This window comes from Cryptomeria japonica, chromosome 11 (assembly GCF_030272615.1).
Source record: "Cryptomeria japonica chromosome 11, Sugi_1.0, whole genome shotgun sequence".
NCBI lineage: Eukaryota > Viridiplantae > Streptophyta > Pinopsida > Cupressales > Cupressaceae > Cryptomeria > Cryptomeria japonica.
The window spans coordinates 421035964-421048171 of NC_081415.1; the positions used below are offsets into that span (position 1 = coordinate 421035964).

The following is a 12208-nucleotide window of genomic DNA, read 5'->3' on the forward strand; positions in this document are numbered from 1 at the left end:
AACAAAAGGTGCATGATTAAAGACGGATCAAACCGAATGAAGTAAACAAAATTAAATACACATTATTTTGTTTGAAACAAATAATGGAGTAACAGATTGTATGCGCCAAAATAATGTATGCATGCTCTACAAGAAATGTTATATGTGCTAAAACTTTCTTGGTGTGAACCTGCGGAAAAAAATGTTAGAATGAGTGGGTTGCCCCACGGTGGGCGCCAGAAATGTATACCTGAAATGAGGTGTTAGCCAATCAATAACATAGACAAGCAAGTATACCAATGAAAAATAACAAAACAAAGATCTAAATGACAAAACAAGTTAATCACCCATCTCCTAAGATTGTTCCATTGTTCTCTATCTCCAAGGATCCTTCAAATCAAAGTGGCTCTTAGCTTGGATGAGCACTTGATCTCTAGGATTACTACCTAAAGAATGAGGGATATGTGATCAAAGATCTAAATGCAAAGCAACTAAGATCTTAGCATGATATTGATATTGAATTAGCTATGATATGGTGCAAGGTGATGAGATTAGTATGACATTTAAGCTAGCATGAAGATGATATTAAGATGATATACTACTAACATGATATGCTATGATATGCTAAACATGATTATTCTAAGATTATAATGGTACTAAATGATCTAATTACTATTATCAAAGAGAGGCTAAAAATGTTTGATGAAATGAGACTATAACTTAGATGCATGAAGACTTGGATGATTGAATGAAGGAAATGAAGCCTATTTATATAAGAAATGGGCAATTGGAGGGTTAAGATTGAGTAATCTTAAGAAGGGTTAGGATTGAATGATCTTCAATCCTTGTGAGATTTTCAACCGAATCCTAGGTTGACAAGTCTCACCATGAGGAGGCTTGAGAGGAGATGTAAGAGGCATTAAATGCCCGAGAATACATGGTGGTTACCTTAGGAGGTAAGGTTAGGGTTGAGTTTTTGGATAATCCTTTTGTCCAAAGGATAAACTCTTGTAAAAGAGTTAATGGATAACCAGGGTCAACGCAATGAATGTTTGAAGAGACCCATGGGTGAGATAAGGGCTAAGTTAAAGAGAAAGTCTCTAACCAAGGGTTGGGGTTGAGTTAACCATTAATGGTTATTGAGGACTTTGGAGGTTAACTTGTTGAAGACACAAAACCTTTAATGGTTTATGAAGACTTTGAGGGTTTGAGAAGTGACTTGTTTTTTGCTTAGGAATGTGACAATGTTTAGGATAGGATTTGATTTAATTAAGTGGGATTTAGGAGGTTCTAGAAGAATGATTAGGATGCAAGTGGATCTTGTAGGAGAATGCAAGTTGGAGAAATTAGGATTTTTAATTAAAATAAAATGATTTATTTCAATTAATGGGTGCAACCTGCATTTGTAGGGAAACACAAGTGTGGGGGGGGGGGGGGGTGGTAATTTATAAATAAATATTGATTTATTTATATCAGAAGATGAATTTAATTAAATGTAAATTGAATTAAATGTGAAAAGTGGATTTAATCAAATAAACATGATTTATTCAACTAGTAGAAGAAAGGTTAATTTATCAAATATTAAATTTGATTAATAGCTGAATAGAAGAAAATAGACATTAATTAAATATGGTTGGATAAATGATAATTAAATAAATAAAATTCATTTAATTAAGTGGACAGAAATAGGTGTCTACAATTAGTAAATTGGAAGACTTTAAAATCATGCATATACATTGAGAAGGTAATACAAAAGTAGATAGGTTGCCCTCAAGGGCAGCTGAGGTGGATCGAGGCAGAGAGTAAGAAGTGCATTAGACGAGGTCAAATGGAGAGTTTGGGATTGTTGATGTGGACTAAGCTAATGTACCTTAATGCTTTGTTTCATCTGCAACTAGGTACGATGGGGGTGCGAGGTAATAATGAGGATGTTATCAAGAGATTGTGTTGAATCCAACGCCGAGGATATGACTGCATGAAGGATGTGACATAGGTTGAGGCAGCGATTGTAGAGAGTGCCAACAATAAGGGAAGGACGAATATGCCTTGGGAATCTTGCATGTACCGGTCATATGCAAGGTGAAGGTCATCAATGAAGGATGTGGTGGGTACCATGAAAAATGTGCAGAATCCGATGGAGATCAAGGCAAATAATAGAAATGAGTGGGTGAAAAACCTTAAAAGGTGGTATTTGGCCTCTTTTCCATCATTCTAAGTGTGAAGTTTAGTCTGCATTATAAATACCCCTATGAGATTGAAGTCTAGGAAGCGACAAATGTCTTTCTTGGGGGATACATTTGAGAAGAGAGTGAAACAAGTTTTCAATTCTGGGCATGGGATAATTGTATGTTGTTTAGAGAGTCCTGGGAGAATATTTTTTGAAAACAAAGCATAGATTTTGAGTTAACACAGATATCTCTGGCATGTTTGTGGCAAGCTTGTTGGATGCACGAGAGAATAAGGAGATGGTGGGCGTGGTCTATAGGAAGTTGGTTAAAAGGTGCTTTCTTGGTGATTTAGATGATGTTTTGGAAAATGTACATGAAAGGAAGATGATCCCATTGCCAAATAATTACTAGGTAGTTCGATGAAGAGGGAAAGAGGTGTCGAAACATCCTCTGATTTCTTTCAGTGATGAGACAAAGCCTAAGAAGAGATGAGAGGTGGTGAGGAGGAATGCCTTGTTTCTGAAGAAGATGCTAAACTTGTCGAAGGAGGGTGGTCCTGGGTGGGTTCAATGGTATATCATGGTGGAAGGGTTGGTGATCGACATGGAAGTGGAGGCTGAGACTACAAGTGGTTCTCTGATGGGGGATTCTGAAATGGGAACGACCCCCCCCCCCCTTCGGAGGCAAAATTGGAGGATCATATAAATTGTAGTCCCAAGTTCCTTGTGAAAGCTAGGATAGCAAAGGTGGGTCGTGCTTGAATGTGACTGTGGATGTGGAAGTGTCTTGTGACAATTTGTTTTGTTTGTAGTAGTTTTTGGAACTCCAATGTAATGGGTACAGGGATTAGAAGGGGGGCAATAGCTATACAATATGTTGCAGATGTAATGTGAAGGGCTAGATATACATAGGCTTTGCTACAAGTGATATATACAATTTGTAGAATAGATATGGGCTGATATGAAGGACAATTGTAAACATGAATGTAAGATGGTTTTTTTGATATAATGTTAGGGTGTAGCCCCATATAGCTACAATTTAATGATAAAAAATATAAACATGTCTTTATTATTTATTATTAATAGTAATATATTATTGTAACTAATCTTAACTTAATATAAACATGTCAATTTAATTAAACAAATACTAGAAGACAAATTTAATAATTATTAATTTTGAGAGCATACAATACTAATATTAATAAGTGCCACATAGTGGCCAATACTTGCCTTGTTAATTTGTATTTGAAATAGTAATTTATTAAATTTAGTTAATATATTGTTTAATTTAATTTAATTTATTTTATATTATTTATCTTTCTTGTTAATTTGTAGTTGAAATAGTAATTTATTAATTGTAAATAATATATTGTTTAATTTAATTTATTTTGTTTTATATTATTTATCTTTTTACAATTGTGTTGTCTTAAATGTATAATTATAAAATATTTTGTGATGTCAATTTAATTAAACAAATACTAGAAGACAAATTTAATAATTATTAATTTTGAGAGGATACAATACTAATATTAATAATAACATATACCTTAATTAACATGTTTATATTAAATTAATATTAATATAGTTCTCTTACATGTTTTGTAATCGTGCTACTAGCTTATATATCTTAAAATTAAATCTATATATAACGTTTAATTATTTCATTCAACTTTAATATCTATAAAATTTTAAATTGAAAAAATTCATATATAAATTCTTTTATATATATATATATATATAAAAGTAATTGAAATTATTTGAATTACATTATATTTTATTTATATTTAATTTTAAAATATTATATTTTTGTTTTTCATTATACTCTATATTTATAGCTATTATATATATATGTTTAATCATGTCTAAAATATTAGAATAGTTTTAATAATATTATAATTATTGTACTCAAATCTTTTATAAAGCTTTTAATTTTAAAAATAATATTATCTTTTATATTTAGTATCAACTTAAATTTAACAATTACATTATATTTGACATTCAATATTTAACTTTATATTAAAATGATATTTTTACATTATATTTTCAAAATTATTATTATATATATAGCAATGAGATTATTTACATCGTCTTGTCGTTTTTGACTTTATCAGCTGTAGATCTTGTAAACTAGGTCATTTCCTCTCACAGGGGAACTTAAAACCCTAGTTTTGCGTTTTTAATTCAAAAGCCTAGGGTTTGTTTTTTTAAAACCCAAAACCCTAGTTTTCTACATGTGTATAATATTGTGTACCGTTTAAATACAATTCTGTCCCTTTAAATTGCACTTCACCTGATTTTTAATCTTTCGAAAATCCTAGTTCTATTTTAATAAAAATTAAGTTATTTTCCGTCTGCGTTCAAAAAATTGAGTCCTCAGCATGAATATAGTAGCAGGCTCCTATGAAAGATTTATACTGGGATGGAGTCTGGATGAAGAGAGCAACAGAAAAAAGAAAAAAAACAATGAGGAACAAGGACAAGAAAATATGGGTTATACCCTCAACCCCATTTTCACCTATCCTGCACACATGGGTCCCATCAAAACCCTAGCCATGGCAGGATCTGTGCTGGTAACAGGTGGCTTGGATGACACCATCAAGATATTTGACATGGCTCACTACCTTGAAGTGGGTTCTCTCCTCCAGCACAGTGCTGCAATAACTAGCCTCTGTTTTTATGGAGATGAATGCTATGGTAACAATTGTAGCAGCAGCTCTTATCCTAGGAATTTGTTGAGTGGATCCTTGGATGGCACAATTTGTATTTGGGATTCAGATTTGTGGGTCCACTTGAAAACCATGAAGGCCCACAAGAAGGGTGTCAATGATCTGGCCATACACCCTTCTGGGAGACTCGCTCTCTCTGTTGGCAGGGATTGTCATTTGAGCATGTTTAATCTAATTAAGGGGAGATGCACTTTTACTTCAAATTTGCAAAAGGAGGCCACTGTTATTGAGTTCAATTCGATGGTTGGAGATAGTTATTCTGTAGCTATCGAAGATGTGGTGTCTGTTCACAATGCTGAAGATGCAAGGTTGCTTCATTCTCTGCAGCACGGGAAGAGAGTAAATTGCGTTTCCCCATTCACGGTATGTTCTGCTTTTTTCGAATGACGTTTTTCCATTCATTTGAAAATGAAAGGTTATATAACAATGGATTTGTACACAAGTTGCTTTCACCTATAATGCCTCAACAAATTAGGATTAAATTATATGCGGCTCCATCCTTAGTTTAAGTGCTGGATATAAATTCTAAAGGTTATATTTTGACGCAGACCAAACCAAGAGAACTTTGCCAATTTGGTCTCGGTTTGCAGCTGTCCAAATAATTCCCCGCACAAGAAGAAATCAGCCACTTTAATTCCACTTTGATTCACCAATATTCTATACTCTGTATTTATAGTTAAACAATAACCAGAGGAAACTCTATCCGTCCATGTTCAAAGACACCATAAAAAATTTGAACATAAAACTTTGTTAATTACAGTCACCCTTTTTGCTCCGTATTTATTTACTTAAATTTAGTATATCAAATGTCTCTGCTATCCCACGCATTTTCAATGTGTTGCAGCCTGTTCTTTTCCCCACATGCCTTGATTCTCTTCTTTGTTTATCAGTTCTCCTCTATCCTTGTACTTAATCTGCAACTTTTAGAATTTTGATTTTCCACGTACTTATGAAAACATAGGAACTTTCTTGCCTCTTCTCATCACCACACACTCATCCAGCTATGCATACATATTTCTTTCTTCTAATTTTCTGTCTCTCTTTCTCCTGCTCATCCATTTCCCCTCTTTTGCTTTTGGTAATCTGCAATCATAACATGTGTTTCAGTGCAGATTTCTTTTTCTAAGGCACTGATGTATTGCTTCTTCAGCGTTGTATGCTTGCATAAATATATAATAAAACAGTAGAACTTATATTGTTTTCACTAAGTGCCCCTTGACTCCTCTCTGTATTTCTTGTTCAACTTCTGCTTCACTTTGTAGCTCCATGCATTCATCTTCTCCCAATTCCTCCCTGTTCACTCATTACACTTATCATAGCATTTACTTATTCTCTGTCCAGACTAAAACATATACCCTAGCTCCTTTTGTGTCCCAGCTCCTTTTGCAGCTACGCAGCCAATCTTTCTTTTCTATTTAGTATTTTCACATTATCATTGCAGTCTAAAAAATACCTCTTATTTTGCAAATTTCTACACCCCAATTCATGGAGTGTCCTGTGCCCCACTTAGCAGTTTTATCATTTTACCATAAATTGTCTTCTATGCCTGTGTGGCTTCCTTATTTCCACACTGTTTTTCTTATCTTGCATCATGTTCATTTTTAAAGAAAGTCTTCCCATGCCTCCTCAAATCTTCTCTTCACTTAACCCCTTCATCTTCTTTGTTTACTATTTTATTTTACCTGCACAAACTTACTTTCCTCTGCCCAAATCTTGTTGTGAATGTCTATTCATTTGCCAAAGACTTCATCTCTAGGCCTCTTTGTTGCCTATGCGAGATGCTCCTGCATCATATTTGCTGGTAATTTTGACTGTGATACTTATGTAAAAATGTGTTTTGATAGTACACCAGTGCTCAAATTTAGGAATCATATTGATTTTGTCTGTTTGGCCTTTTTAACATTTTTAAATTTGATTGACTAGGATGTCTTTAGCTTAATTTGGCAGAGTTTTGCCAAGAAGTGTATTGATATTGTTTTTGAAAACATGCAAATATGGGAATAATATGTTTGATTCTTTGAAGCATGAAATCGAATTCTTGGTTTTGTTAAATCTTTTTATAAGCCCATGATGAGAATGCATGCCTCTATAAACTAAGTATTCCCAGTCCATTCACAAAATTTATTTGAATATCTTTCCATTGGCCTCTTATAATTCAATATTATTGAGCTAAAAACACAAAAGGAACATCCAACATCTGTGCAACTTAAAATGTTGGATATTCTTATTCTGGATCCACTTGATTCAAATGCTATTTTTTATATTATTTTAGAACTATGGAGGATTTCAACTCTCAACCTGAAATGCTTAACTCTTTTTAGGACAGAATGGATTGATATTGACTGGTGGAGATGAGTCTATGATTCGGGCATGGGATTTAGCATCTGGAAAGATAACATTTTCTATAGAGAACGCACACAAAAGTCGTATCAAAGGCCTTGCTGTACTTGGACCAAAAACCAGTACTGAATCAGATGAAACTCCTTATCTTGTTGCATCAGCATCATCAGATGGATTTGTGAGGATTTGGGATACCAGAATGGTGGGTACAGAGAATCCAACCCCTGTTTTCGAGATTGACTCAAAAGCAAGGATAATTTGTCTTGCTGCATCTACCAAAAATACCATAAAGAGTGAGTTTTTTTTTCACTGAATAAGACAAGTAATTTCATTTTCAAATAAATATCTTAACAAAATGGTGATCTTAGTTATACTGTAATATGTTATTTTGAAATTTTTTCAAGTTATCAAGAATTTGAATTTAACCTGTTTGTTTGTTAGGGCACAAGTCCTCACTGGATGATAAAGATACAAAGAGTAAAAGTGAAAAGTCTAATCCTAAAGGAAGTTCACGTCCTGCAATTACAAAGAAGAAAAAATTCAAAAAACGTCTTGGAATGGAAGGGGAAAAGGACATGAAGAAGAAGGATATCTAGAAGTCTCTAGCAAACTAGCAATGGCGCTTTCCCAAGATGGCTGACTTTACCTGAATTGACTTACCTGAATTGATCTGTAATTCTTTTACTCCCATTTACATTTTTTAAAACTTGACCAAATTATAAAGATTCTACAGATAATTGGCTATGGTTGTGGATGGGTGCTTGGACATGTATCCACTTCTCCCAAGGCTCAGCTTGTACGCTGATGTACATTAGTGGTTTTCAAGTTTATAAAGTATCAATGCAATCTCTTGTTTAATTAGGCCTTTTCTGTTTAAAAACTATTTTATCATTTGGGGCTCACGTAGAAGAAGTGTTCCCATTCCTGCTTTTGAAGATGAGAAGCTGTATATACTATATACATTTCATATTTATATAGCCTTTTTGGTTTTTTGACTTTATATACAACCACTCCAGCATTTTCTGTTTTTACAATGCATGCATCTTACAAAGTCACATGAAGTATAATAAGTAGTGCTTTGGCTTTCATTACAGTTCCTTGCCTAATTCAGGCATCAAGTGCCAGCATTCAACGCCTGCTCCTATCCTTGAAAAATCAATATGTTTTGTGAAGACAGTCATACTGGCAACACTATTAGTAGCCATGTCCTCTTTAAACATCGGAACATCCCTGAATGAAGGTTACGACATGCGTACCTTTCTGGAGAAAGGAGTGGCACCAAGAAATCTAGTTCTCCAATGCCAAAAGATTTGTTAACACTTTCTCATTCTGATGCCTTGCATATATTTTAGCCAGCACTTAATATTTCAATTGATGTACTGAATTTTTGTAATTCTCATGACAACTGATGACATGGTAAATGTTCTCTGTTGTAGCATAGTAATGAACTACTATTTAAGTAATGAAGTGAAAAGCTGTGAAAAATCTTGTTACCTAAATACTTTGTTATAGGACTGGTGAAATGATTACAAAATCTGATTTGTGTATAATTGAATATTTATGTGTTCACTCATTCTTTAATAACGAATGTCAGTCATTGTTGAAACAAGAAAGATTAGCTTTTGAACTTCCTTTGACAGCAAAGGAACAGTGAATCAGAATTTTTATTCACTTATGGTCGGTCCTTAATACTTGTGACCAGTGTCTCCTTTACAATGTACCTTTGACAATGAATATAAAATCTCAATATTGATTGAGTGACAATGACTACAGGATGCCAGTGCAAAACATGCTTGTAAGATTCCACTTACCAGGCAATGAGTACTCAGCAACATCAATATGATCAATCCTCAAAAGCTTTTTGCATGCCTTGAGTGTTGCACATTCAATTTTCTACTTTTCAGTATGTCGCTCTTAGCATTAATAAAATCAAAATGTTATCTTTTAAGCCTGATATTTATGCTCTGCTTCGAAATAAAAAGTGTGCTTAATGCTGCTTTAATTTTCTCTTTTTTGGCTCCATAAATTCCCCTTTTTGCGGGTCTGACCTTAAGCTGGACATGCACTTGGGTTCATTGGAGTACACCAAACCTTGCATGCCCGATGTGGTGTTTTACACAGTTTGAAGACATTATCATGTCTCCTGGGTTTTGTACCTAGGGCTTTGTTTTGAAATCTGTTTTGCTTTTACAACTTGAGTTCATCCTATTTGATGTTTAGCTCTGCATTTTAGGAACCATCATATTCAAGATGGTTGACTAGTCTTCAAATTACATATTGAAACAATGGGCGTCTTTAAAATCAAAACCTCCTCACAAATTGTTTTTTATAATGAGATTGTTGTGATATTATACTGCATTTTCTTACTACAGGGGTTTCAAGTTGAAGGAGCCTCTGGTGAGAACAAGAGGTCAAGGAACAGGAAGAGAAGGCAATGCAAAGTAGTCATGTCTGGATAGGCAGCTGGCTGATATAAGGGACTTTCATATTGTGACGCGTTACTGGGAAGAATTGGTAATGGCAGGTTGGAACCGTATCTCCTTTTGTTTGTAGTAGATGGCTCTGGAGGGTTCCTATTCTAAACCACTTTCAAGTATGCAAATAATCTACTATAGGTGTTCACGTCTTATTGGCTTTCTACAGCTGAAATTCCTTGCATGCGTTTGGAGATATACACTACAATAGAGTTTGAGAATGTGTCAATGATACATCATGCCTAATTTGCATGTTTTTCATTGAACAATTTAGAATCTAGATAACTGTGGCCATCTAATTATGATGGCATAGTTTAACTTGTGTTTTATTGACATTTCTGAATATCTTTATCGTTGAGCTATTTGACAATCTTATATTTCAAGGCCACTGTGGGTTTTTATTTAATCTTGTCTCCCTAAAACAAAGGCAGTGTACCATGTATTTTTGAGAGTATTTAGCCAATAGGTTATATTTGGTGGGAAGTCCCACCGGAAACGTCATGTCTCACGCTTGAAAAAGAAAAGCGTTTAAAACTCATTGGGAATAAAAAACGTTTTGATAGTCCTCGCCTCATGCCTGAAGACAAACTTTGACTTGCATTCGATATTATAAGGCTGCAAAAATCTCGAATGATATCAGATGCCCTAAAATCTCGTTTATTGGGAAAGGATTGAAGCAGCAACTGCAGGGAGATTTGTTTTGGTTTGACTCATTTTAATAAAACTCTTTTTTGGTAGGTTTTGTCAAAATTTTTCCTACAAATTGGGACCTTTTTCCTCATTGACATTGTCTACACCATTGCACAAATTGTGCAGAAACCTGAGGTAGGTCACTTGCCATGGTTTCTGTGAGTTTTATAATTTTAGAATTTGTTCAACAATTGCAGGGTGATTGGTTTAAATTTGTCTCATTAAAAAAAATCTATTATGATAGGGTTTCGTAAATTTTTCGTGCAAACTCTGACCATTTTTGCTTTGTTGACAGAATGACACATTTTGTGCAAAATTTTGAGGTAAGTCACTTGCGATGGTTTCAGTGAGTTTTATTTTTTAACAATTTGAATGCAACCAGATCAAATTATTAATATTCACTCTAAAATTTTGAAATTATCTTCGAAATCTGGAAGTAGTTGCTTTTTTTAGCATAAAGGATCATATTTTGCAAAGTCTTCGAATGGATTGCTGCAAATTTGGAAGGTTGTGATATTTTCTAGGGTTGTTAGGGTTTGAATCTGAGAAAAAAAATTGGAGTCAGCTCTTAGAATGTCAAATTTGCAAGTGGAAGCATTTTACTATTTTAGAGTTCTACTTTGCTGCAAAATTTGAGGCACAGCAATCCATTTCTATTGCCTGACCTTTGGTAGCCCTTAGTTTAGTAGAAGGGATTGAGAATTCAAAATTGTTTGTCAGATGATGCAGAAATTTGCAAGTTGATGATTTGGTTAACATTTGTGGAGTGCATTTTGTCGTATTTCAAGTGTTGCTGCAAGTTTGAACCGCTTCATTCTAATTCTAGGGCTTTTCGGGTTTGAATTTGAATGGCTTGTACCACAGCATGAAATGTGGGTCACAAATTCCTAAACTTGCAATGTAATTAAATTTGGTATAAACAGTCAATTTGAACCTCTGTAATCAATAGATATCTGTGTGTCACAGGTATGCATCCCCTGCATTTTCAGATGCTGTCCTCTACAGGGAACATTTTAGGGATGGGTCAGAAATGTTCCCCAGCCATCCCTGATTTGCATAATTTTTAGGAAATGTCCTTACATCTTTTTCTTTTAGGGGATGTTTTGGCCATTTTGGAGATGGCTATGGTACAGCCAAAACAAACAACATATTTAAAAGAAATAAACACAACAGTGAAAGAAAAGGACTTGTCAATGGCTTTGTTTTAAGTGTTTTAACCCTTAGTCTGAGCATGAAATAATAATCCCACCTTACTAGCAGCTCGTGATATGATGAAACTTTGCCATCAACATGTCCAATACCCCATATTTGGCAACCAACAAGCCATACCAACAATTCTATTCTAAAAACTAATGATTATCAATCAGCATGCCACAAGGAGATTTATCAGCGATTTAAAGTAAATTGCTCTTTCAGTGGACCTTTAATTTTTAAATCATCAAGTCTGCAACCTGTACCTGGGAAATTTCACTATTCTATTAAAATATGTCCATATGCTGACACTGATGCATTACTTATGATATTATGTCGATCATTTTATGTTTCATTAATAGAATTTGAAATTCAAGACCAGTATGATGGACAACATTTCCCAGTTGCATTGTATTTTCGAAGTAAATTTGCCCCCTCTTAATCAGGTCGTTGATTTCATTTTGTTTGTGATTGCGGGTTCTTTTATATGCAAACTAGACTTACTGAAATGGTCAATCCTTATTCAGGCCAGCTCCAATTTTTTGTTTGGCAGTCCTCTATAATATGAATGATTTCAATTTTCATGTTTCTTGCTGTAGGTTTAATACAGGTTCCAACCAGAGGGATCTTCTCTTTTTTTT

At 34.2% G+C, this 12208-nt stretch overlaps 1 protein-coding gene across 4 annotated transcripts; it reads left to right on the forward strand.

The window, feature by feature from the left end:
• The first annotated feature begins 4236 nt into the window (after positions 1-4236).
• On the forward strand, positions 4237-10248 carry LOC131073628 (uncharacterized). 4 transcript variants are annotated; one of them, XR_009112924.2, is made up of 4 exons: positions 4237-5235; positions 7199-7505; positions 7654-7884; positions 9585-10248. XR_009112924.2 is itself a non-coding variant. In XM_058010115.2 (3 exons), exons 1-3 carry the CDS (start codon positions 4525-4527, stop codon positions 7806-7808), a joined length of 1173 nt encoding a protein of 390 aa, XP_057866098.2. In that variant the 5' UTR covers positions 4237-4524; the 3' UTR covers positions 7809-8070. The 4 variants fall into 4 exon arrangements, 1 of the variants encoding a protein (XP_057866098.2); XR_009112923.2 differs by lacking the exon at positions 9585-10248 and adding an exon at positions 8307-8762 and having other exon boundaries at positions 7654-8018; XR_009112925.2 differs by lacking the exon at positions 9585-10248 and adding an exon at positions 8307-8762.
• Positions 10249-12208: the final 1960 nt, after the last annotated feature.